This window comes from Sturnira hondurensis, unplaced genomic scaffold (assembly GCF_014824575.4).
Source record: "Sturnira hondurensis isolate 20B ecotype Veracruz unplaced genomic scaffold, ASM1482457v3 Scaffold0009182, whole genome shotgun sequence".
NCBI classification, from domain to species: Eukaryota; Metazoa; Chordata; class Mammalia; order Chiroptera; family Phyllostomidae; genus Sturnira; species Sturnira hondurensis.
The window spans coordinates 401,670-427,630 of NW_028081813.1; the positions used below are offsets into that span (position 1 = coordinate 401,670).

Here is a 25,961-nt window from a genome sequence, read left to right on the forward strand (position 1 = left end):
TGGCGTGCCCCACTACCACGTGTGGGCTCCCACTCAGCACACCCTCGCTGCTGCAGAGCCCTGTTGCCTATTATTCACGCCTTATGTGAACACGTGGGCCGGGCAGACCTGTTCTTCCTGGCTGAGGCGCAGCCCGTGCCAAAGGGCAGCAGCCCCTCCAAAATGAATGCGCGATGAAAACCAGGCTCAGACTCCTGGGCAAGGCAAAAACAAACAAAATACACCAGATCGCATACATGTTTCATATACATATTTATATATATTTCATGTACAAAGTTACATTCCGAACCCCAGGGATTCCGTAATAGAAATAAATACTGAAATAACTACATTGCTAAACGGGCTTTTTGCTCATGGAAATGAAGCCTTGGCCTCTAAAAGACGGCAAGTAGGACACTCGAACCCCTTTCCAGATTACAGAGGCAAGTAAAATTATGGATAAAATATCTGTGACAAATAAACAAATTCAGAACATAATATGGTTAAAATATAGTCAAATATTGAGAAATGTACGACATTAATAATAAAAACTTAATTTTTAAAGAGAAAGAAATAAAAACACGTTTTGTGTTCTAACATAGCATAACCCTGGGACACCCTGGCCTGCGTGGCTCAGTTGGTTCGAGCGTCACCCCGTAACCGACAGGTTTCGGATCCGACCCCTGGTCTGGGGTACACGGGGGGCAAGCAATTGGTGCTTCTCTCTCTCCATTCCTCTCTCTAAAAGCAATGAAAAAATGTCCTTGGGTGAGAGGATTTTAAAAAAATAGCACAACCCTGTTAGAAAAGCATTTATGATTCCCACCTTTGATTCTCTCTACTTTTCCCACGTTACAAATGGGGACCAACGAGCCCCCCTCAACATGATCGACTCAGAGGAGCCCTAGTGCCCGGCTGAGTCCTTTGGTAACGGCCATAATACTCACAAGGAAATAAACATTCAGTTCCATAGCATTTGCAAGACACATGTTCTTTAGGACAGTTAGTATTATTAGACAATTGTTTTGCTCTGTTTTGTTTCTAAGGCAGCCATTGTTAAAGGGTCTATTCTAATATAGGAAGAGCTTTACAAGAAATGAACACGACAGCAACCGAATGTATTTTAACCTTTTCTACGCAGACGCACAATTTGGAAAAGTTACGTGCTGCATATTTTGTGCTCAAAACCTTTTACACTCTCAACAAGCTGCAGCTATTAAAGTATTGATTCCTATTTTAAAAATTTAGATCCACAAGAATTACAGAAAAACACTCAAAACTGGGTTTCTAGAGAATATTCTCCATTTGCCTCACAGGCAGTTTGACCTGCACTTAACCTGCTGGCCGCCGTGTGTGACGCTGCCGTCTGGTGAGGGTCGACCGTGGTGGGCATTCCCGCGGCCCAGCCTCAGACAGAGCCCACGCCTAACCAACGGAGAAAACTCGGGCGGCCCTTGTTTCTTCCCTAGGGCGCAGCTGCCTTCTTTTCTGCCCTTGACATGCAAGCTCCAGGCAGCTTACACAACCACTGTTCTGCCTCCAAGATGCTTACATTTTGGCATTTTAATCCACAGGTTACCACCTTGAACAAAGGGAACGTTACAAGAATATAAACCTATTATTGGGGAAAAGGGGGAAATAAAGCAATCCATAGAAAATATTTAACTGAAATTACAAACATGAGGACCAGCCTTTAAAACACACTGTACAGGCATTTTTTGTCCTCTCTCTAGTCCCTGGGGCAAATTAACAGGGCCAGATAATCTGACAGTTTTATAGATAAAATACCTACAAACTCATATTCCTTACATTGAAGCCACTAAATTTAAAAGAACAATTATACTCATTGTAACATGTTTGTTTGCATTTCTCACCTTTAAATCCTGATTTCCTAACTTACATTCGGTCCTACAAACTGTAAAAGACTCAACAGCAAGTGGGTGTGACTCTGGGGACCACATTCCCCAACACTTCGCTCTCTCTTCTTTATGGATTCTACAACATTCCCCAAACATGCTCAAGGATGCGAGCTTTTAAAGGCATTGCCGAAACAACAGACTGAAGCTGAAATATAAACACGGCCTAAGTGTGGTGGAAAAGAGGCCTGAGTGCTGGTGCCCCGAAGAACAGCACGCGGCTCGGGCAAAAAACCGCCCTTCCAACGTTGCTTTCACCACACGGCTGTTCCTTCTGGCCGCTAACCAGCCGCCGTTCCACTGCGCATAGGACGTGCCCGCAGGCGCATGTGCCCAATGGATCCAAACGCCCCCTCCGGCTCACTAAACCTCACGCATTTTATAATCTAGCAGAACCATGTATATGTTTAAACGACACTGGTGCACTTTTGCAAACATCTTCACATGACAGTTCAGGAAGAAGTCCTGGTACTTCGGAACGCCTAGGCCACCGAGACCTGGGCCTGCTTTCTTCTCTGAAATAGTCCTTCTGATGAGGGGTCTTATCCAATAGGTTTACATTTTTTTAAAATAGCACTTAAATTTATATTTAGCTTTGCTTAAAGTAACGAAAAAACATGGTAAACCCCACATTTTCAAGAAGTGTGAGAGGGAAAGCCGGCAGCATAACGGTTTCCGAAGAACTCACTGCCGAGGAAGCGCCAGGCCCGGCTGCAGCTGAGTGGCGCCGAGAGGGAGGGACGCCACCTCCACTCGCGCTCCGCGCTGTCCTGGCTCTGTCCGCTTGCCCTTCACAGTTTCCCTCTCACAGGTGGCATTTTAATCTCGCAAGGGCATAAAAGCTCAAATATGTCATTTATATACAAAATCAAGTGCAAGCTGCCCTGTAGTTTTACACAGAACAAGAGAAAATACCGTCTCCAATCAAATCCCTCGTTCGCTTCCCTGGGCCGCATTCCATCACCACTACATGTAGCTTTATTCTCACTAACTGGTAACTGCAGTCCAAGAACAACTAGTAAACAGGTAAATTTTTTACATGAAAAAACTCATCCAACCACTACCATCTGCTGGTACAACAAATCCAAAGCACAATTTCCTTTTAAAAAATCCTCCCACTGCTAACGTCTACCTTCTAAACCTTGTAAGTATAAACCTTTCGGACACATTGGTATGAAAATGAGTGAAACTAACTAGTCTCAAAAAAAATCAGAATATTCGGAGAAGCAGGCCTCATAAACTTTAGAGCTCTATTAAGTCAGAAATAGGAAACATTTATTTAAATAGTGTAGTCTTCATTTCTTTAATATAAAACCCCCCAAATCTGATGAAAACGAAGTTTTTATATACCATATAAACAAGATTTGTCAGGTTTGAAAGTGAAAGTTAAAGCAATTTACAGGTAGCGTTTAGCCCTCTGGGACACTTAGACCCCGATAATCCGCCCAATGTTTGTTTGTGTCAATTTTAGAATACACTGGGGGGAACTTGACTGTTGTACTAAATGGTACAGTTTCATTTACCAAGTATTTCCATTAATTCTGTTATTAGTGACAGCTAAAAAGTGACCCCATCAAATGAAGTGAGTGACATTACTCTGGCAGAGTAAACCACATCTGGATTGCTTTCTGTAAGTCACCAGTTTGCAGACAGTAAACATTCTTTGATTTGTTCATAATACACTGAAATTGCCAATAACACTGGTGCAGTAAAACAGCTAGTTCCTGTATTGTTACAGTAAGACAGATTTTGTACAGTTAACAGGGAAAAAATGCTCATGTTACGTGGTGAAACTCGTTTCACAAAGAGAGCATTAAATGGAGAGGGCGAGGGGAAGAAACCATGCAGAAGAGACGGCTTCTCCGTCTCCACCGGGGTCCGTGGCTCACTCACTGCCATACGTCACTTGCCACACGATCAAGTGACTCCTTTCCGCTCTGGCGACAGAAGGTTCAAGTGGAAGATCCTCTCCCAGGAGTTCTGATTCCCCACCTTCGTCACCTGGGGGATGACAGGAGACTGGAGTTAGGGTGAGCAGGCAATACGCAGGCTGACGCACATCAGACGTGATGCTTGTTGGGTGCACAGACAGCACGCACCCAGCCAGTCTGACTCCCCTCGCAGAGAGCACATGAAGAGAGGTGCCATGAACCAAAATCTTCACTGCCTGACTTCTGAAAAGGTTAATTCACTCCTCAGACAACACCTGTAACAGTGAGTTCACTATACCATGTGGGAGACTCATCCCAACATGCCTGCAGACTGAAGATCAAAGAAATAGGAGCTGCCCTGGCTGGAGTGACTCAGTGGATTGAGCGCCAGCCTGGGGACCAACAGGTCGCCGGTCCTGTTTCTAGGCTACGGCACATGCCTGGGTTGTGGGCCAGGTCCCCAGTCGGGGGCCTGTGAGAAGCAACCACACACTGATGTTTCTCTTTCTCTCTCTCTTCCTTTCCCCTCTCTAAAAATAAACAAAATCTTAAAAAAAAAAGACAGAAAAAGAAAAAGAAATGGGAGCTAAGAAGGCAAAGCTGTCCAATTCTGTGTTTATCCAAAATGGACAGTCTACTCCTGTCTGTTGCAAACTAAGGACCGAGACTAGGTAGCATCACAAATGTGAAAGTGTGGGGACAGACCCCACACACTAGCTAAACCCGAACAATTCATGCTTATTGTCAGAGTCCAAGATAACCACACAAGCGCATGGAAACTCATCATCTCCCCGCAGCACTAGGAGGTGGCAGAATCATCACGTCACATACTGCTTTTCCTGCCCATGGTTTTCAAGTTCAGGACGGGCAATGAACTAACAGCGTATGGTGGGGACGAAGAGATGAGGAGAAGGCAAGGCAATGAAACTGGAGGGATATAAAGGAGACTTGGAGGGGACTCCATGACATATTTTTTCTTTCTTTGAGAAAGCAGAAAACAGACTAGGGTTCCTTCTGGGAGTAGCTGAGTGAATTTGGCAAATGAGGCCCCGATCTAAGGCTCAGTGCGGCAGGGCCCAGCGCCAGCACACCAGACTTCTCACTATAAGTGCGCATCCATCATTTTGTCGCTGCAGAGCTGGGTTATTCTGCCACAACGCAGTGACAACTCGTCTAGTGGGACAGATTCTTCAGCAGAGTTCTACCAACTTATGTAACAAAAGGCAAAGCTATAACATTGATCTAGAAGAATTCTGTTATGTGTCTCACCTGAATTTCAGCTGAGCAAAAAAGGAAACACTGAGACTGTCAACTAGAACCAGTGGGAAAGGTTAGCACTTCCGTCTGCAGGCCACACCCTCCTGTACCCAGCCCCCTAGTGGCCTTTTCAGAGCAAAGCCAAACAGTGGAGAGGAGCTCGCTTTAAAGGCTCAAGAAAAAATCTGATTTCTGAACTGAAATATAATCAGGTAGTCAGAATGTAAAAAATTAAATTTGGATTTTCAATTTTTAAACATTACAAGGATAATGACGTTAATCAGCTGAGACAAAAGATTTTTGGCATTTGTTTTTGAGTAGTTTTTATTTTGAAGGTTCTGGTTTTAAAATTACCATTTCAAGCGCAGAGAGTCCCAATTATGACGGATGCAAAGAGGCCCAGTTGAAGAAGACACATCATTATTAAAAAGCCAAATGTTAAAGATAAAGAGAGACTCTTAAAAGCAAACGAAATTCGTTACCAGAAAGTTGCCAGATGGGAGGGGGAGGGGAAGGGGGAGGGGGGAGTGGGTGAAGAGGTGAGGGGATTAGGTTCCAATAGGCAGTCACAGAATAGCAGTGGGATTCCAACACAGTCCAGTGTTGGGAATGGAGCAAAGACATGAACAACGGTGGGGGATTGCCTGAGGGAGTGGGGGTGCTGGGGGGAGGGGGGAAAGGGGGAAACATCAGGGCAAATGCAACGGCGCAATCAATAACATATAATTTAAGAAAGAAAAACAGCCCTGGCTGGTGTAGCTCAGTGGATTGAGCGCGGGCCTGCGAACCAGAGTATCGCGGTTCAATTCCCAGTCAGGGCACATGCCTGGGTTGCAGGCCAGGGGATACACGATACATTATGTATCCTTGGCAGAGGCAACCATACATTGATAAAAAGAAAAATAAAAAATAAAAAGAAAGAAAAACAAAATATGGAGTTGTTGCCCTGAGCAGTGTGGCTCAGCTGGTTGGGCGTCACTCTGCAAAGCACAAGGTCGCCATATTGATTCCCAGTCAGGGCAGGTGCCTGAGCTGTAGGTTCAGTCGCCAGCTGGGGCACATATTAGAGGCAACAGATTGGTGTTTCTCTTTCACATTGATTTTTCTCCCCCTCTCTTTCTCCCTCCCTACTCCGCTATCTGAAAATAAATAAAAATCTTCAAAAAAAAAAAAGAACTGAAGATATCTTTTAAAAAATATTAGATTGTTGAGATGCGGTTCTCATTGTTAATATATTATGGGAAATGAAAAAGAAAAAGAAACAAAAAGATCAAACTGAAATTTAAAAAATTTACTATTGAAATTTTAAGCTTTAAGACAAATCTGTTTTTCAGGCTGGATTACGTAGAGACACTGACAAATCTGATAAAGCAATTTTATGCTTTTTCCGGAATCCACAATGTTAAAAGATTTTAGTGGAAATGGAAGAACCACAAAGCGATTTTATTAACCTGAGATACTTTGTATAGTTCCAACTGCCACGTCGCAGCCCCGAGAAAGCTCCAGTGGCCACCCCGCCCAGTGAGTCCCTCTCTAAAAAGGAATTCCGCACCCCTCGAGTTATTTGAAACCCTCCAAGTGACTCTACTCCTGCTAATGTCACCGGACACAACTCTTAAACTTAACACCCAATGAGCCTTTTTGCACCGGATATTCTAGTTTATACTAGTAACATACCACACACCAGCACTTACGTGAGCCTAAATTTTATACTTTTTATAGGATTCATAACTAAAAAGCATCTATCATTGATCTACAACATTTTGTCCTTAAAGCTTCGTGTTTAGGAACTTTCCGAATCACTGTGAATTTTAGGCCAGTCCTTCACTTACAGCAAATAAATAAACTTACGTCACGGTGCTTTACAGTTTACAAGGCACTAGACTGTCGCCAACAGCAGTTCTCTGTTTTCTTTGCACCTCTCTGGCCACTCCTTCTTAGAAAGGTCCCTTCATAAGCGCTAATGATTCTTTAAATTATTAACGCAGGGTTCTACCCTAGAACCTCTTCTTCTAGCCCCGACAAAGTCTCCTCTGGTGACCTCATCAACTCCTGTGGCTTTCAGTACCACAGCAGGCCGACAGGCCCCCCATCCCGTCTTCTTGAGATGCACAACTCTCATGACCAAAAGCCCGGTGCACATCTCCTACCCAGACAACTCCCAACTCCCATGCTCTTCAAGGTCACCATGTCCAACACCAAACCCCTCTTTCCTTCCCTCCAGATCTGCTCTTCCGACAGTCATCTCTAAGTAAATGGATCACTCTCTCGTTGCCCACATCCTTTTCTAGTCGTACCTTGTAATGTCATTTTGGTCAACGACGAACCACATATATGAGGGTGGTCCCATAAGACAATGGGACTGAAAAATTCCTTTCTCCTAGTGATGGCTTAGCCATCACAATGTCATAGCATGAATTACCCACGTTTGTGGTGGTGCTGGCATGAGCCAACCCACTATGCTGCCAGCTGTGTAAAACCATGGCTGGCACACGTCTCAGAGCGTGTGGCTGGTGAGGGGCGCGTGACCGCACTGACCATCCCCCATTCCTGCCCTTTTGGACACTTCCCTCAGTCACGTACTCTCCCCTCAATTCCCCACCCCTAGTCTTGTATCTCCAATCCACCTGCCACACACCCCTCATCACACGGCTCTTCTGTCAAGGCCCCCCCCCAGTTTTCCTTTGCTTTAAAGATAAAAATACAAACTACTAAAAATTAGGTATTAAAGGCTCCCCATAGTCTAGCCCTACTCCCTTTCTGGGTTTATCTCTGGTCAAATTTGCTTCCACTCCATGCTCTAGTTATTTTAAAAGCTTTTCTTTAATTAAGGTGGCTTCACATTCCCAAACTTTTGGTCAAAATATTTTCTTACCTTGGAATGCCAATCTCCCCAGGACCCCCATTCCACTCCCTAATCCAATTCTTTTTTTAAAAATCCTCACCCAAGGACATACTTTCCATTGTGTTTTAGAGACAGAGTAAGGGAGCAACATCGATGCAGGAGGAAGCGTCAACTGGTCGCCTCCTGTGTGTGCCCAGACCGAGGACCGAACCCCCAACTGAGGCACGTGCCCCGACCGGGATGGACCTACAACCTCTTTGCCACGGGAGGACGTTCCAAACAACTGAGCCGCACTGACCGGGGCGCTAACACCATTCGGTGCCGCATCGCCCCAACATCACTTCTGCCTTCCTTCCTCCCTGTCCTCCTCTGTCAGGCACCTCCCCCCCCCCCCCCCCGACCCCGTCGTGTATCAGCGCTGTCGCTGCCCTGCCCCCCAACGACCGGAGGGAGACTGGTCTCGAGGTCAAGGCTGACTGACAGGCACATGATTCATGTTGATTAAGGTGAGAAAATAAACAAATGAAATCAACCTTGATACAAACAACACTTTATAAAGTATTTTTACTTCTCCATTTTGCAGGTGAGAAAACTGAGGTTCTGGGAGGTTGAATGCCCACGATCTTCTGACCTCATCACATGCTCTCCATATATGACCAAAACCTGCTATTTTCTAAAGCTCCTTCAAATAAAATACATTGTAGTATATAAAAACACTAAATAGGTAAACAAATAAATTTAAAAAAACACAGAAAGGAAGAAAGAAGAAAAGAAGGAAAAAAGATATATCAAGTCCTTTTCCATGTAAGGAATTTTAAAAGACCTCTTAGAAATCACTTATTAAAGCGGTTTCTTGTTTCCTCTCGGTGAAAAGCCAAGTCACAGAGCCCGGTGGAGACTGAGCCCCAGAACCGCCGACTTACCCATTCGGAAGTCAATGTAGCCCTCTCCTCCACTGATGACAAGCATAGACTTCAAGGGCGTCTGGCTGCCAGGCTCCTGTGCAGATGGCCCTGCTTTGTCACCTGTCAGATCTGTGCCACTAGGGCCACTTTGTGGGCTGACAACTTGACCTATTTATACAGGAACAAATCAATATTACTCATCACTGATTGGGGTGGGGAGACTTATTTTTTTCTGAATGTTTTCAGAAAGTTGAACAAAAAGCTAAGTATATCCTAATACAACCAAAGTACTGGGGATGCTAAATGCCCTTGCATGATCAGAAAACATCTATAAAGGCCCTAAGAGCCCAATTTGAAAATCTAAGTGAAGCCAGTTTAGACCAAAGCAGACACAGGCCCAGAGTCCAGCCCGGTGTCTGTGTTCGGCCAGGCTGGCGGCAGCTGCCTGCTGCAGACTTTTCCGGTCTGCACTGTTCGCGCTGAGGGACCATGGGAAGGTCTCTCCCGACAGGCCACGTGTGCATTTGTGTAAAAGACTAAGAAAAGTCTTCACCTTGAGCCGTATGAGCCTAACTGATATTTATATTTCAAATCCATGGTTTTCCTCTCACATGGAAGAAAAGTATGTCTTCTTTTTAATTTAGATTATACAAATAAAATTACTGGTAAATGTGTCATCTGCTCTGAAGTTTAAGTTCTAAGGTAGAATCCTTGAGCATGAAATGGTGGGGAGAGAAACCTTCAAATACTGTTCACATTCTACTCTCTCAAACATACCTCTTAGAAAGCTTTGACTGTGGGGTATTCGTTTTTTCTTGCCAGAATCTACTGTCCTTTGGTCAAACTGCACAGACCATGCTTCCAGGACTCAGTGGGACACAGTCCTGTGACGTGACAACACTTTTAAAAATTAATTCCCCCTGAAAGCGGGTCGGACGGTGTGATTTATTCCCGCAGCGTCTCAGCCACGCCTTGCTCAACTACACTCCCGAGGCAATCAGGCTGCTAGAGCGAACTGGTCGCAGACTGGCTAGCTCTGCTGCAGAGGCTAGCACACAGGAGTATGGTAGTAAGGCCAGCCCGGATGGTTTCATTCTACTTCTAGATTTACACCCAACAGGAAAGTCCTTCCCGTAGCTACAGGGAGGTCCGCTGCGGCATTATTTTACTATGGGGACAGCGGGGGATCCGAGAGGTCTATCAGTAGAAGAATGGAACACGTTTATTCAGATATCGGAACACAGTTCATTGAACGTACCAGATTTTTATGTATAACTTAACAAATCTCAAAAATGAGAAGATGCAAAAGAGTATACACATACCATAACATTTAAATTAAATTCAAAGGCACAAAAACACTATATTTTGTTTATAGAGACTATGTCAAATGTAGTAAAAGTAGAAAACCATGGGCAGGATAATGGTTACAGACAGAGAAGGCAAGGCAGTGAGCCTGGAGGGGTGTGAAGGAGACTTGGAGGGGACTCCATGACACAGTTTTTCTTTCTTTATGAAAGGAAGAAAACATTATCACCAACAGTTCCATATTTGGGAATTTATCCTTAGGAAATAACTATACAAATATACAAGATCTGTGCTTCAGGAAGCTCATTACCCTGCTGCTAAGAATATGGAGTAGTGACACCAAGTGCCAGCCCTGCACTGTGTACACCAGCCACCTCATCTCTGGGACACCCTGGGAAAGTAAGGTGTCAGCTTGCTATGCTACAGTGCCAAGATATCTGATCAAATTCTAGTCCAAATATTGCTGTGAAGGCACGATTAACATTTAAATCAGTGGACTTTGAGTAAAGTGGACTATGCTCCATGCAGTGAGCAGGCCTCATCCAATCAGGTGTTGATTCTAAGAGGAGAGAACAGCCCCACTGCCGAGGAAGAGGGAACTCTGCCTCCAGGTGGCTTTTGCACTTGACCTGCAATGTTAACACTTCCCTGGGTCCGCAGTCTGCCAGCCTGCCCTGCAGACTTCAGAGAAGCCAGCCTTCATAATCGCACCAGCCGATTCCTTAAAACAAACCAACAAACCAACAAACATCCCTCCTTGTTCCTCCCCTGCCTCTTTCCCTCTCCTTCCTCTCTGCCACCCCCCGCCCCCAAGCCCTGCCTCCACCGTTGGTTCTGTTTCTCTGAAACACCCTAACTAACATACTGAGAAACTACTATTTCCAATATTACACAGTTGGGTGGTGTGACAACTAACTTGCCTCTTACGGGAGAAAAATTCAAAACAGGTCCTTATTAGGGATGGTGAAGTAACATCATTTTGGTGCCCTCAACGGACGGAACATTTTTGTCAGACATCACCACAACCACCTTTCATTTCTAGATGGTACTTTATAGTCCCCAAAGCACTTTCACAACAAATGAGGTCGGCAGAGAGCAGATACCACGTCCACTTAAGGAAATGAGTCTCAGAGGTTAAGCGACTTGTGCAAGTAACAGGCAGGCAGGCAGGGAGCAGAGGGCGCCGACGCCCCGGCCCCAGCCTGGAGCACACTATCCGAGTCTTCCTGTGCAAAGCTTTGGTGACAGGGCCTTCCTTCTCCCGTATTAAGCCAAGACCATTTTTGGTGTTCTGTGGTGACAAAATAATAGCACTGCTTTTCAAAAGTAAGCAGGTTTCTTAAATAAAAATCAAGATGTTTATTTTGGGGGGTGGAGGAGAGATTCCAAAACCATTCCATTCAGATACCCCTACAGCACTTTATTCCTACCTCTATTATAACACTCTTCGTATATTATAGTGAACTCTTCTGCAATTCCAGCACTTCCTGTCTGAGTGGAACCAAGGGACAAAAGCCAGACAATGACATACAACTTCCGAATCCCACTCACCTGGGACTGCCACAAAGAATTTCACAGCATCCCGATGCCCGTGGAAGCAAAGCTGTGCATGGGCCATCGAACAATAGGGTATAAATGTCCCTGGAGTCACTTTATCGCTGTTTTCATCACCATATACCCGAATCACACTTCCAGGACGATTTCCCGGTGCCCCTGAGGTTTTATTTGCTGCAACAGAAAAACCAAATACCAAATTTTACCTCTAGAAAATAGTGATGATGCAAGAGGTTACTGGTTAATCCTTAGGATATTATCTAAAAGCTACAGCCAGTTGAGGTCAAAGGAAGGCAGCAATGCCAAATCAAGACAAAGCTGGGAAAAAAGATACATAGCATGCTAGCTGCTTTTAGGAACCTCAGTAAATGGAGCAGGGGTTTTGCCAGTCTAGCAATAACAAGCTGACTTTTAAAACACATCTATTAATTTTTTAAAATTGTTTTAGTTAACAAAGGAAAACATTTGAATCTTAGGTATGTCTGTTTTTTTTAATTCTTATTTTAGAAAGCTAATCAGTTACATAGTATAAAGGAAATGGGTATATTTTTAAATAAAATTTTTACATCTGATCTTCTGATTTGTCTCCCCTGCGGTAAGAATGCCTCCCCTGTGGGGAGTGGTAAACAGCTGTGCCTAAAAGGACCCAGCCACTACAACAGGGTAACTGATTTACGCCAGACCAAGGACTCGCTGGGTTATTTTAGAATGACCAGACTCACAAAACATCCCCATTCCATGGGCCAGTAAGTGAATGAAAGAAACATGATTGGTAACGAGAGTAAACAATGTCGATTAATGACAGTTTTAAGAGATGTTTCGTGTTTTTATTGGCAGGAAAAACAGTCTGAAAGAAAGGTCAGCTGCAACAAAAGATGATAAATAGACTAAGCTGCTGCGCAGTGGTTTGGTGGCCATGTAACAGACATCAAAAACGAAACAGAAAAGGCCTGCTGCGAGGCAGTGACTGCGAGTGGACGACATTTAGGAACATTCAGAGGGATCTAGAGACGTGGGAACAGCCTCACAGTGGCTATCAGAAGCCAGGAGGAAGAGCTGGTTCAGGCTCTGCACTTACCCCTCAGCCCCAGTAAACGTCCCTGGTGGAGGATTACAGCTAAAGTGAGAGAGGAGGAAAGGGGACATGGAGGTGCATGACAGGGGGAAGGAGTTACTATGGGCCACGGCTCTCAGCCTCTTCGTCTGGCAGCTTGGTGCCCAAAGCGCCTCATCAAATTCAACTTGGTATAAAACCAAGTAACACTCAAAAGTTCTTACCAAAGCCTCTTTCTAGAATTTCACTGCTCAAAAAGTACCATTTTTGATTAACTGTGATTTTGTTTTGCTTAATCAAAAAGCAATTTCAGTGCTTCATGATTCAATACGAACTTAGTTAATGGAGAGCATTTCCTAAATGCTACCATTCCCCTCCCCCCACCTATATAAAAGAAATCCCGCTCAGGGTCAGCTTTAGCTCAAGTGATTACTTTGCCGTGGCAGAGACGAAAAGAAACCCTGTTCAGAGAAACAACGGTACAGTGGAACTCTCTGTTACGAAGAGCTGAAATGAACTCTGGGGACATATATCCTAGGATCTCTCAGGATACAATGGTCTAAACACGTGGACTACAGTGAGTAAGAAGTTGGGTTCCGTAAAGGCTCAAGACAAACCGCCCTCCACTCCTCCTTCCTCTCCCCTGAAAAAGGGCAGGACGGTTCTGAGGTGTCTATTAGCTCATTTTATGGACTCAGGGCACTTGTTTTCAAACCACTGCATGCCCATGAATCTTGCAACACAAAAACACTTATTTAATGAATGGTTAATGTAATGGAACATAACATGAGAAACATACGATGCATATTTTGTTCACAAAAATAATAATAATGGAACATACTATAAAAAACATACAGTGTACATTTTGTTCACATTCTTTTCAAATACAGGCTGAAGGACTTGTCTCCCACGTAAGGAGGGCTTGCTGACCTCCGGAGAAACTTCTCCCAGGACGTTTCCTAAACTGTGAGTAAGCCAAATGGGACACCCTAAACTCACTGCCAGGGAGAATGGGAAAAACTAGGATGAACGCCAGCAGGTTGCTGAAGGCTGCGGTAATAAAGTGGAGTGGAAACAGGACTGTTACTCCTGAACTGGAAAAAAAAAAAGCTTCTCAGAAAGAAAAGCTTTTCATTATAAATACTGGTCCTGACACATGGGAATCGCCATTGGCTACAGTTCCTAAGTTCCATAGGAAGAGTGAAGGAACAGCGGTCAAACCTTGGCCGCCAGCTTGGTGTTCTGAGCTACCAAGACACCTTCTGCCTGAACTCCGGGCATGAGCATTCCCTCCACCCGCCTGCCTGAACTGTGACAGTCAGGAGAAAACATACTTACTTTCTGTTAGTGGGATGGAGATAATGACACCATTTCCTGTCCCCACCCACAAACGATTGCAAGACACCATGAGAGCTGTGATCCTCACAAAAGAGAAGCCCAGTTTTCCAGTACCTGTACAGCAGGGGGAGACATTTCATTGAGAAAACAGAGCAGATGACGTTCTGGATTACTAGTCCCTCAGAGTAATGGGCTAATACAACAGGGACACTGTGACCAGAACCACTGGAATGTCCCCTGAAGGGACACATCAAAGCAAACTTTCATTTGGCTTTATCACCTACAGGTAATGGGAAAAGAAAATCTGAAACGTAGCTGGCATTACACGATCATTTAAAGTAAGATACTGCGGCTCAGCTAATACGTCACAGGATTTAATTACGGAGCTGCAAAAACCAAAACACAAACAAAACCAAAAACCCTCAGCAAAAACAGTGTTTACTAAAACAGGAAGTCAAATGTCCTTCTGATTTACATATAAGCTGAAAGAGTTCTGGCTTGCCTTGAATTTCTTTGCACAGGTAAAAACAATCTTTGCTAATAAAACCAAAACTCTTTCCTTGTCCCTATTTTAGGATTGATAGCAGTTTAGCAATTTTAGGAAATTGGAGACATATAATTTAGGGAGAATCAATGCACTTTTATATTTTAAGGGAGTTTTTATAATTGATCTTATTTCTTGACTTAAGAGGCCAAATCATTAAACAGATAAATACGCTTACGACAAGCAGCATTTAGCCCTGCCTGGTGTGGCTTTGTGGACTGCGTGCTGGCCTGTGAACCAAGGGGTCACCAGTTCAGTTCCTGGTCAGGGTACATGCCTGGGTTGCGGGCCGTGTCCCTGGTTGGGGACGTGGGAGGAGCAACCACCCACTGATGTTTCTCCCCTTCTCTTTCTCCCTCCCTCCCCTTTTCCCAAAAAGGAAATAAATAAAATCTTAAAAAAAAAAAGACAAACAGCATTTAGTCATTCAAGTTCTACTTGTACAAACTCAGGGTATGATCACAGAATCACAGTGTTAGAAGAAGTCTTAACTCAACTCAGTTTATATCTATGGTCAAAGTTTATCCCTGAAATTAGTCTGTGTCTATGTGTACATGTGTCTGATGCCAGGGAGAGCTCACAGGTTAAAAACCTGATGCAGCTCAGCCTCTCTTCATAAAGGAATCATTAATGACATTCCTGAAAGTCATACAGCCCTGCATTAGGGGCTAAGGACACAGCATGGAACAGGCCTGAAGTGGTTGCTGCCCTTCATGGTGTTTGTGGTCTGTGGGAGAGGGAGTGAGGAAACAAGAATCACATAAAACCAGTGCAAACTCAATGACAAGCCCACGAAGAAAAAGTGTAAGAGTCCTGACCAGTGTGGCTCAGTGGATTAAATGACAGCCTGCGAACCAAAGGGTTGCAGGTTTGATTCCCAATCAGGGCACATGCCTGGGCTGCGGGCTAGATCCATGGTTGGCGGTGCATAAGAGGCAACCACATATTGATATTTCGCTCCCTCTCTAAAAATCAATCAATCAATCTTTAAATGAAATAAAACAATTTTAAAAAGAAAAAAAAAGAAAGGAAGAAAAGTGGTCCTAAATCAAATTGGGAGATGAGAAAAGGTCCCCTCTGGCTATGACATGTGAGCTATGGTCTGAAAGCCAAGTAAACAGGGACCAAGAACCTCTCAGGCAGAGGATACACGTGAGGGCCCTGAAATAGAAAGGAACTTGCTGAGTTTGGATCAGTGAGAGTGTGGGTCTGTGTGGGTAGCACAGAGTGAGGAGAGTGGTCCAGGCCACTTAAATTCCTTGTCATGTCACAAAATGTCACCTCACCTAAAGACAGTAACAGTCCAAAAGTGGCTGGACTTACGTTGAGTGCAAGTATGTAAGTGGTGGTGGTGCACATGGCCTACCATGCAGAGAACAGACTGGAGTGGAAACAGGGAGACTCATGGTTATCCAGACAGGAAAGGATGGTGGCCTGGTAGAGGGGCAGCAGAGATAAAGAAGTACCTGATTGAAGATATTTTTGGAGGCAGAGTTGACAGTTCCCCACAGGGCAGATGAAGTATCTGTCTGACACTTTTAGTGATAAGAGCTCACTATTCCTCAGGCAACCCATTGGTTCTACCCAGCATTTGAGAACATTTAAAAATAAAACATTCCCTCTAATTGACAAAAATAAAATGATCTGGAAGCTTACCTAACATTTTGCTTACATAAGGCTCAATGTCCACGTCCTGCAGATGTTGGTAAGTGTGCGCATGGTAGAGGCGAAGGGTGGAATCCAGGCGAATGGAGACCCACACGCCGTCGCCTACCCACGCGAGCTGCCGCACCTGGCTCTCCTTCCTGGGGTGTGCATCAAAGGATTTCTAGAGAAGATTGTTCAACCACAGCGTTACCCTTATCATGTAGGAGTCTGTGTTTAAACACAGTGCTAATCTGCACAAAAATCTGGCAGAATGCGAATTAAAAGAGGAGCTTAACTAGTGTTCACTAAATGCGATCATTCCTCTATACACAATAGCTTCTATCCCAGATTGCAAAACAGAACGAAGAACGAAGAACTAAAGGATGCTCAATTTTAACTGTGCAGGTCAACAACTTACGGAAGCAATATTGGCACATCCATGCTATGTGTCAACGAAAAGACTGAGTTTGATCTCGAGTTTTTTGGGGATGCAGAGTAATAAATGAAGATCCTGTTTGTAATTAAACAAAAAGGAACCTGCACTGCTGCATGTGTGTGTATGTACATTTCTGCATGCAAGAAACATATCTGAAAAATAAACACCAAATGGCTAACTTCGGGGTTTTGGGGTGAGGCAATGAGATCTGGGATGAAAGGCAGAGACCTTTCACCTTAAACTTTTCCTGCTTTAAATTTTCTTTAAAAAAAAATTTAGAATTGTTGCAAAGCTTTTTAAAAAGAAAGCATTACAAAGAGGCTTTTGTTTTTCCGACACATACTTATTGCAATCTTATTTCTCAGTCTTTGACACACTTGTGGGTTTGCACAAATGTACGTGGGATGGCAGAGACTTGGGAATTCTCCTTCACCACAACCCATATATAATTAAACAAGTCAAGAACCACACACTCAAACAATACATGTATGCATCCATGGATACTGAGACATTATGGATATTTAAACAATTGGGTATTAATCTTCTTCCTTAAAAGAAAAATGCTCCCCACCCCCAAAGTCAAAAGTAGCAAGATGTCATCGATGTATCACTGAAGTACCTTAAAATACACAGATTCAAAAACAGTTTCAAAAGAAGCTGAAAATAATTAGTCTCAGGATCTGCAGGAAAAACAAATTCACTAAGCAGAGAAAACAGGGGTTAACTTGCCTCTATTTTCATGGCCTTTGGCTGAACCACATAGATTTTGTTCCGGTAGCCACACCAGACTTTGTCATGCACCACGGTCATGCATCGAATGGAATGGTGAGGCCGTCCAAGGTCGAGCAGGTGATAGTTTGACAAATCCCACTGCCCATCTTTAAAATAAGAAATAGATGATTAATTAATGCATACCACTTTTTACTGGACTTTAACACAAGAAAGATTCTGTCAGGGTGTATAATTACATTTATTCATGAAGTACCCCCAAATACTATGTACTCAGTTTATCTTTTATCTGTAGAAATTGAGTTCTCTCAGTCTATAAACCGCAAGGTTGGAAGACACTGCAAAGGTCATCCAATCTGACCTGCTACCCAGTACCTGGACCCACACACTCTCACCAGCAGTGATGAGATAAATCAGTTACAAGTTATTTATAATAACATTTTAAGCATTAGAAGGGATTAAAATTATCTGGGGGATAACCTGTCTTACTCACTTGCATTCTGATATATTTCCTGGGGTAGAGGTCAAGGGCAACTTCAGGAATTGTATGTACTACACTTTGGTGATGACAGAGTACAAATGAGAACCAACCACTGGAAGCTGGCTTTGCTTGCACAGTTGCAGAGAAAGAACACATCCTGACTCACAAAGCAGCTGCTGCACTTGGAGAAAGCTGTAACTGTCCGAAAAGTACCCCACACCTAGCTGAGGTCTGCTGCCTGGTACGTAATCGCTGACTTACTAGTCTCAAGTTTAGCCCAGTGGAAACAGAATAAATGCAGTCCAACTTCTTTATTACTGCGCCATCTCCTCCTTTCTAACCAAGCATTCTTGGCACCTGTTAGTGGACCCTTCATCCTAACTCTTCTCCTTCCACGTCCATTTAACGTTGACTATGGACAGAATGGAGCCCTGCTCTGGACACTCATTTCTATGAGCCTCAAGGTGATGACTGCCTCGCACTGAGTTTGTGGCCAGCCTTTAAGTACGTCTCACTCTTTAGACAGGTCTCCCCCATCTTACTCTTCTGAACCCACATGCAGAACTTAACATTTTTAAAAATTAAATGTACTTTACGTGCCTTGCTGTCAATATAATTTTGGATTCAGTTACCAAAACATGTACTATTCCGTTTTCTCTAGGCGCTTCCATTTCCTAGCTGAGTTACACTCTGCCTCAGTTCCCTCATCTGCAAAATGAGGGTGCGAGCAGAACGCCCCTACATTCTGTGAGGGTCGTAACCCAAGTCTGTGAGGGGCCTGGCAGAGGCCGTGCGCTCCTTCTGTCGTGCAGTCGTTAACCAGAACCTCTAGCTGCCAGTCAGTCAGTTACAAAGCTGCTGAAGCACTCTCGTCTACCTCACATTTTTCCAAGCCCAGAAGGACATGAGACTCGGGAAAAGCCTTGCTAAAAGCTGAATTTAGTACATCTGCATTTTAAAAATATTTCCCTGATCTAGCCACCTAACAGGGAGGAAATGAAGTACCATTTTGGGTTGATATGTGCACCAAAGAGTTATGAAGCGCTGTATGCTCAAGTCCCTTAATTTAATTCACTCAAGGCAGGTTTTCTGATGCCACTACGCCTCCATCTGTAGATGTAGAAACACTGGTTCCAAGGGAAGTAACAGCGCTGACCGATGTGGCTCAGTTGGTCGGGCGTTCCGCAAAACAGGGGGCCACCAGTTCCTTTTCAGGGCAAGGCACATGCCTAGGTCGCAGGCTCAGCCCCCCGTTGGGGCATTTGCAAGAGGCAACCGGTCAGTGTTTCTCTCTTACACTGATATTTCTCTCCCTCTCCTTCTCCCTGCCTTTGCCCCTCTCTCCAAAAATAAATACATAAAATCTTTTAAAAAATAATCTAGGGCAGGGAAGAATATAAACAGTATGATATAAAAATGATTAAACCTTGACCCAATTAAAAGTTATTTTTAAATACTTAACCAAATGCAAGTGGATGCAAATTATTTTTAAATACTAGAAAAAAGAAAACATATCCTCTCCCTAAATTTCTTCCAACTGAGTAAGTATATGAGGGCCAGCTCTACACCACCTTGTACAAGAGGACTGTGAAATGACAAACTGCTTGCTCGTTATGGTACACTTGTCCTAAGCGAGGTCTGCTACTACTGTTTGCACCTCTAGGCGGGCACTCCCTCAATTACTGCTGTCGCACATTGTCAGCATTCAGTTTAAACTTTATCCGCTCTCCCCTTAAGCAGCATTTCTCTAAAACCTAAGAAGCCAGCCCTGGCTGTGTGGCTGTGTGGCCTGACGCTAGTCTGCGAAGGGAAAGGGCTGGTTCGATGTCCAGCCAGGACACAAGCCTGGGTTGCGGGCCAGGTCCCCAGTGGGGGTCTGTGAGAGGCGACAGGTCATACACCTCTAACACAGTGATGTTTCTCTCTCTTTCTTTCTCTTTTCCCCCCAACCAAAAGTAAATAAATAAAATTTTTTTGAAATCTGCTTTTTAAAAATAAAAACAAAACATAAGAAACCAATCTGCTTGCAAGTGCTTTCTCGAAGCAACAGGCTAGAGCAGGTTATATACTCATCAGAACTCACCAACTCCTCTGTGAAAGATCGCAAGGGTGCCATCAGCCAGGGCCACTAACACAATTCCTTTCACGTGTCTGCAGACAGAAAAGAAGGCGTGAGAACTCTCCATTCGGGAGGACGGGAGGGACCGCGTGATACTGAACTAGTTCAGGGCTCTCAGAGGGCCGGTACGTGACAGACGAGGGGCTTAAGCCAGAACCTAAATGAACACACTCTTCTTCACAGAGTAGGCTGTGCTATGAAGAACGCCAGCTGAACTATTCAACAGCACGTGTGCTGACCTGGGCGCTCACTCCCTGGCACACACCCCTCTTCTCATCACAGGCTGTCGGCACAGGGTCCACGGACCAGACGCGCGCACCCTGAGTGGAGCTAACAGAGGCCGCTCTGTGACTTAAGAGACAAACTGATTTTTGATAGAGAAAAAGGACTAGTAAATGCCTTAATCATCATATTCACAGAGTATAAAGGATACTCCAAAACAAATATATATTAACAGGTATTAACTGGTTTTCCCCCCAGAATTCTAAAGAACTCACAGCATGGTGAGCTATCCACCTGGCAAGTTTTTCTTTCAACTTTCTAATCAGAGTTTCAATCTTACTCAACTTCTCTAATTCTGTAAAGGTAAAAAACAAAACAAAACAAAACACCCCAATCCTTATTTGGTCACAAAGTACATGTTTGCTTTAATAGTTTTAAAATCTAGTTTATACCAAAACACATTTTTTAAAGGAATAATTTCTAAAATAAAACTTACACAATACTGAGAATTGAATCTTTAAGTTTAATGGAATGGAGACATCTCCTCCACTGGGCTACAGATGAGTGGACGTACAAACTGCAAGAGCAAAATCAAGGCTGGTAAGGCACAGAGAACTTCAAGTCCCTGCTTATATCTAAGAGCCACCTCAAAGTTCCTTCAGAAGGAAAGAGGAGTAACAAACAATTTAGGGGAAGAAGACAATGGGAGTACAGGTAGGTTTAAGGCAGAGAAATAAGCTGCTTAAGCAAACAGAAACATATAAAGAACAAAAAGCCAGAACTAGAATAATGTGGGGTCAGTTAGTTTCAGGTTATCTGCGCCTCAGAATCCTTGGCTAGAATCCTTCTTAAAAAATTATCTTACTTTTCTACTAGACTGAAATATGCCTTTGTGACAAGTGGTTTACATCAGGCAGAGGAAAACTGTGGCCTGCAAGACACATCCAGCCCTTCACCCAGTCTGTAAGCTAAAAATGATGGTTTTAACATGGTTGGGAAAAAATCAGAGTGTTTCATGACATATGAGGTCTGTACGGACACAGGCCCCGTCTGGCCCCTCTAACCCCGGGAGCACAGCTCCACTAACCCGCTACACACCGTCATGCAGTGGCTGCTTCTGCACCACCACAGCCGAGAAGCTGCTGGAGGTCCCATGGCACTTCTAACAGATCCTTCGTGCAAAAAGCCTGCCCACCCCCCACTTTGTAGTACTGGACCCCTATGGAAAGACACCCTAGTGACCTTGCTTACCTTCTGAAAATGTACAATTTTATAAGACTCCCACACTGCTAGAAAGTGAACAAACCATGTAATAATGTTCATTATCACCTCCTTAGTTTTCACATTGATCTGTTTTGGTTTTCCTAGTAACTCTAGGAAAGGTTTGGATTTGGGTCTTCCTGCAGCCAAATACATAATCCTTGGTATTTCCTGAACACACTCTAGCCTGTATAAGCCTTCTATATATGCATCAATAATTCTCTGTCTCTATGCAATCTTCTATTTTTGGATCACCCAGATTTTAAAATTTTATTAACCTCTTCTGTCAGGAACACTGACAGAGAAACATAAGGCTTACCTTCAGAACCAAAGCAAGTTCAATTGCAATAGAACCTTAAACTTGTATGTATATAGAATTCTTTCCTTTAATGTAAACTTTTTGTTTACATTTATATGCACACCACATTCTACTTATATTCTGATTTCAAAAGCAAAGGTAAAAGACTAAGGACACGCTAATATGAGAAGAGTTGGCACCTACCAGCCATTCTGGGCCCCAAGCCACATAGTGGGTAAAAGGCTACTCATCTTCTGGGCTTCTTCTCTCACCAGGTCTTGTTCGGTCGGCAATACTGATATTTGGTCTTTATACATGTCTGAGTCATTACTGGAAAAGGTAGGACCATAGGAAAAGGAATCAGAGTATGCTCATTTTTCAGGAATTGGTCACTTCTATATTTTAGTTTACAGTTTAAGAAAAGATCAAACACTAAAATTCCAGAAAAGCCCAAGTTAAATGCTTACATTAAATATTTCAACAATTGTACCAGAGGAACATTGACACACTAGGAGGACCAAGCTGCAGCTAAGGGAGTTAAGAAAGAGTAATGAAATACAGCAGTTAATGTATCTAGACTAAATCATGGCTCTCTCCCACAGTCCTTTGGAATTTGATGGGCTTCATCCTAAAGGAGAAAAGATGAAGGGATGGTCTGTTCTAAAACCACACACATACACAAAGAAGGGTAAAATGAAAAAAGTTTACTAAAGTAAATTAATAAGCCGAAGCATGCTTGAATTCACCCCCAAGGCTTTTCTTTTAGATTGGTACAGACAATAAAGAAATATAACTGGGTAACCAAATTCAACACAGACAAGTAAATGTACTAATTCTAAAAATATGACTTTACTCTTATATTAACAAATAGTAAGACACTTTGTTGTTCTATACAATAAAAGGAAAACTAATAAATTTAAAAAAGGATCCGGTTCCACCCCGACTGGCGTGGCCCAGTTGGTCAGGTGTCATTTCGCAAAGCAAAAGGCGGCTTTCGCTTGACCAGGGCACGTGCCAGGGCTGCGGGGTCAGGCCCTGGACAGGGCGGTGCAGGAGGCAACGCACAGACGTTTCTCTCCCTCTCTTCCTCCCTCCCTCCCCTCTCTAAAAATAAACGTATAAACTCTTAAAAAGAAAAACTCTAGTTTAGACATACCCCTAATCAGCATTCTATTAAGACCTAGAGTGGGCAAAACAGAAAATTAAAGAATTCAATAAATGGGACTACATTAGACAACCTTTTAAAGCAAGAGCCTGAAACAAACTGTTTTCTAATACAATGTTTGCTAGAAGCCTAAATTCAAAAAGGTCCTTCAAGCCCGAGTGGGAAACCGAGACAATGGCCAATTTCACTGGTAACTAGAGTGGGAGGAACAGCAGGGGTGGAGATGAAAATATCAAGGATTACTCAGAGTGGAAGACAGCGAATACAACAATTGAAAAAGTCATCCTAGAGGAGAAAATGACCAGGGGGATTTTGACCAATATTTTACAGACAAGACTTTTTCTTAAGTTGGAAGGAAAAGGGGGCCACTGGGAAAAAAACCTCCAGAGAGGATGAAAAAGGAGAATAAATGAAGACACAGCAGGAATAAGTAATAACATCTGTGTCTGCCACGACAATGCCAGTTAGTGAGAATACTTTCACTGTTTGAGGTTACTTTGGTTCCTTCCATGTGCACCCTTATCTGGTTCCTTAGGTTGCTGGCCCCCTCGTATACCTTGACTGATACACTGGTGAGAGGTCTTCTGGGAGCTGAACGCCCAAAGGATCTGTGAAGACGTGCTCTGTGTACACGCCGCTTTGGGAGGTGTCCACGCTGTCTTCAGCTGACCCCGCATTGCCTTCTGTGGCTTCCGTTGCTTCCTCTGCTGTTGGAACATTTTCATCAATCTCACTACTTTCCACTTCCTTTTCTAAAAATTAAATAAATAAAACACGCTTACCATTCTGAATTTGAACTTTTCTCCCAATAATTTCCTCACACAAATCCTCACTACAGAATTCCACTATACCCACCCCCTCCCTCCTCTGCATTATATCATGAAACTGAGAATCCATGACTTCATTTAACAGTCACTACAGCATCTTCCTTAGGTTACTTCGTTCTTGTTACTTTCAGACCTATGTTCAGTCCATAATGAAGCATCTGGAGTAGGCTCAGACTCTAGAAAGGGGGTGTGCAGGGAGGATGGCCGTACCTGGTGGCTTTTCTGTCACTGGAGAAGCACCGTTGGTACTGGGGGAAGTGGCAGCTGCTGTCACCCCTTCCGTGGAACAACCAACCACTGTGATGCCCCCCAACAGGCTGTCTGTCTCTGCGGAGCTATTGCTTGTCACGCTTCCACAGAGGGATGCTTTGTCTACCTGTCCAGGTTCTGAAAGCTCTTCTCCTGCAGGGTAGTCTGTTTCTCGTGCTCCTAAAAAAAATTTAAATAAATAAACCTTCTTTTAATGCTAAGTAAACTCATATAATAGCATTTTCTGCATAAAAGCAACTACAGGTTTGGAATAAGACTCTTATTTTGAGTGGCAACCTTTCGCTTCGCAGGACCACACCCCAGGTCTTCCCTGCCCAGAACATAAACTTCATGAGAGAGAACATACTCGGCATGCAGGAGCGCGTAACTGTGTCTCCAGGACCCGGATGAGGTCCTGCAGAGCAGGTGCTGACAGTGGGGAGAGAGGGGCACGGCTCACCCTCACCTGGCACGCTTGCGATACACAGAACGTGCGAGTTGCAGACAGTGAAACTGTCCAGGATGTTGCCTGGTTGGACAGCATCAATGATGAGAACTTTGGTAGCTGAGTGAGTGCTCGTACAGATCCAGACGAGACTGGATAATTCTTCTTGATTTTTTAACTCCTTCTGCTGCTCCTGCATAGGCAGAGTAAAGAAAACAGATGTTTACCATGAACTATGCGCCAATAGTCATAAAGCCGTGCTATTACAGTCAAGGGCAATACTAAGTTTATTTCCAGATTATTTGGAAGGCCGAAAATACAACATTAATTATCAATCTAAAAACAAGCACTTAAAGCATATCAGTGACAAAAATGTTCTGTATCTTGACTGTGGCATATATGAGTCAAAACTCTTTTATCTGTACACATTTCAAGTATAAAATTTATGTAAAATATACCTCAATAAAACCGATTTTCAAGAGAGAAAGGGTGAGGAGTAAGCAAGGGCACAGTAATCCCAATCAGAGGTTGGACCCAGAAGTCAGTTCTGGACCAAAGAGCTAAACCAATAGTCCCAGACACCAGGAGGGCAAGCGTTCTTGGGCACACACTTACCTTCAGCTCCTGGTCTAGCTTGTCTAAACTACTCTGAGATGCACTCCGCTGTTTACTGCCCTCTGTATCCAGACCAGCAACATCCTTGTAAAACACACTTGCTCCCACAACAGAACCGCCGTCTCTGGTCTTCCCACCAGATAAATTGACTCCAACAGCACACCACAGCTTTTCGGGGTAAGGAGAAAAGTATTAAGTTACTTTCTAAAACTGTTTAGAATTTTTCACATTTTCTTTAATAGTCTAATGATTATAAATGCAGGTATTTAATATTTAACATATCCAGTCTAAAACTACAAAATAAATAATCTGATCCATAAAAGAATTTAACATTTTTGCTTTACAAAAAAAGTCCACCCAGATTTTAGGAAGTAACTCCTTTAACTTCAAAATAAATTTACCTTCATTGATGTATCTTTTTCATCTAGAGGTCTGAGATAGACAGGCACAGGGAGATTTTTCATTTTATTTTCCCCTTGACCGTTGGTTACCTAATGATTGGGGGGGGAGAAAGCCACATGGTTGCTTCATCCAAAGTGAACCCAACAGAAGGGCTGAGATGTGGGCAAGCACTACCACTGCATGTTTCCTCTCTGAAATCAAGTTCAAGTTCATTCTGTCATCCTTACTTGAAAAATGAGAAAATCAAGAAGCAGTTAGAGAAAATAACAAGATGCTACGAGATCTCAGAGACAGTCACATGTGTGGGAGTGGGAGTGGGAGGGTGTGTGCGTGTGGCAGGAGAGTGGCAGGGGAGGGAGAGAGGGACAGAATTAATGGATGCACCACTGAGTCTTTCAGTAACGGAGAACGTGGAATAAACAGGTGAAGTTCCTGAAG

At 43.6% G+C, this 25,961-nt stretch overlaps 1 protein-coding gene across 9 annotated transcripts in view; it reads right to left on the minus strand.

The window, feature by feature from the left end:
* Positions 1-235: 235 nt before the first annotated feature.
* SPAG9 (sperm associated antigen 9) overlaps positions 236-25,961 on the minus strand; it is a 119,437-nt gene continuing 93,711 nt past the window's right edge. For 5 of the 9 annotated variants that reach the window (XM_037056872.1, XM_037056871.1, XM_037056873.1 and 2 more), the window contains 15 exons: positions 25,523-25,612; positions 25,122-25,289; positions 24,528-24,699; positions 24,023-24,241; positions 23,542-23,737; positions 22,025-22,150; positions 20,759-20,839; positions 20,005-20,072; positions 17,441-17,589; positions 16,285-16,456; positions 14,085-14,198; positions 12,771-12,809; positions 11,690-11,866; positions 8,852-9,001; positions 236-3,896 (listed from right to left, as the gene is read on the minus strand). In XM_037056872.1, coding sequence (XP_036912767.1) covers positions 3,781-3,896; positions 8,852-9,001; positions 11,690-11,866; positions 12,771-12,809; positions 14,085-14,198; positions 16,285-16,456; positions 17,441-17,589; positions 20,005-20,072; positions 20,759-20,839; positions 22,025-22,150; positions 23,542-23,737; positions 24,023-24,241; positions 24,528-24,699; positions 25,122-25,289; positions 25,523-25,612 — 2,037 coding nt within the window. In that variant the 3' untranslated portion in view covers positions 236-3,780. The remainder of the gene's footprint in view (positions 3,897-8,851; positions 9,002-11,689; positions 11,867-12,770; positions 12,810-14,084; positions 14,199-16,284; positions 16,457-17,440; positions 17,590-20,004; positions 20,073-20,758; positions 20,840-22,024; positions 22,151-23,541; positions 23,738-24,022; positions 24,242-24,527; positions 24,700-25,121; positions 25,290-25,522; positions 25,613-25,961) is intronic. The other 4 variants (XM_037056874.1, XM_037056875.1, XM_037056879.1 and 1 more) reach the window with 1 other exon arrangement.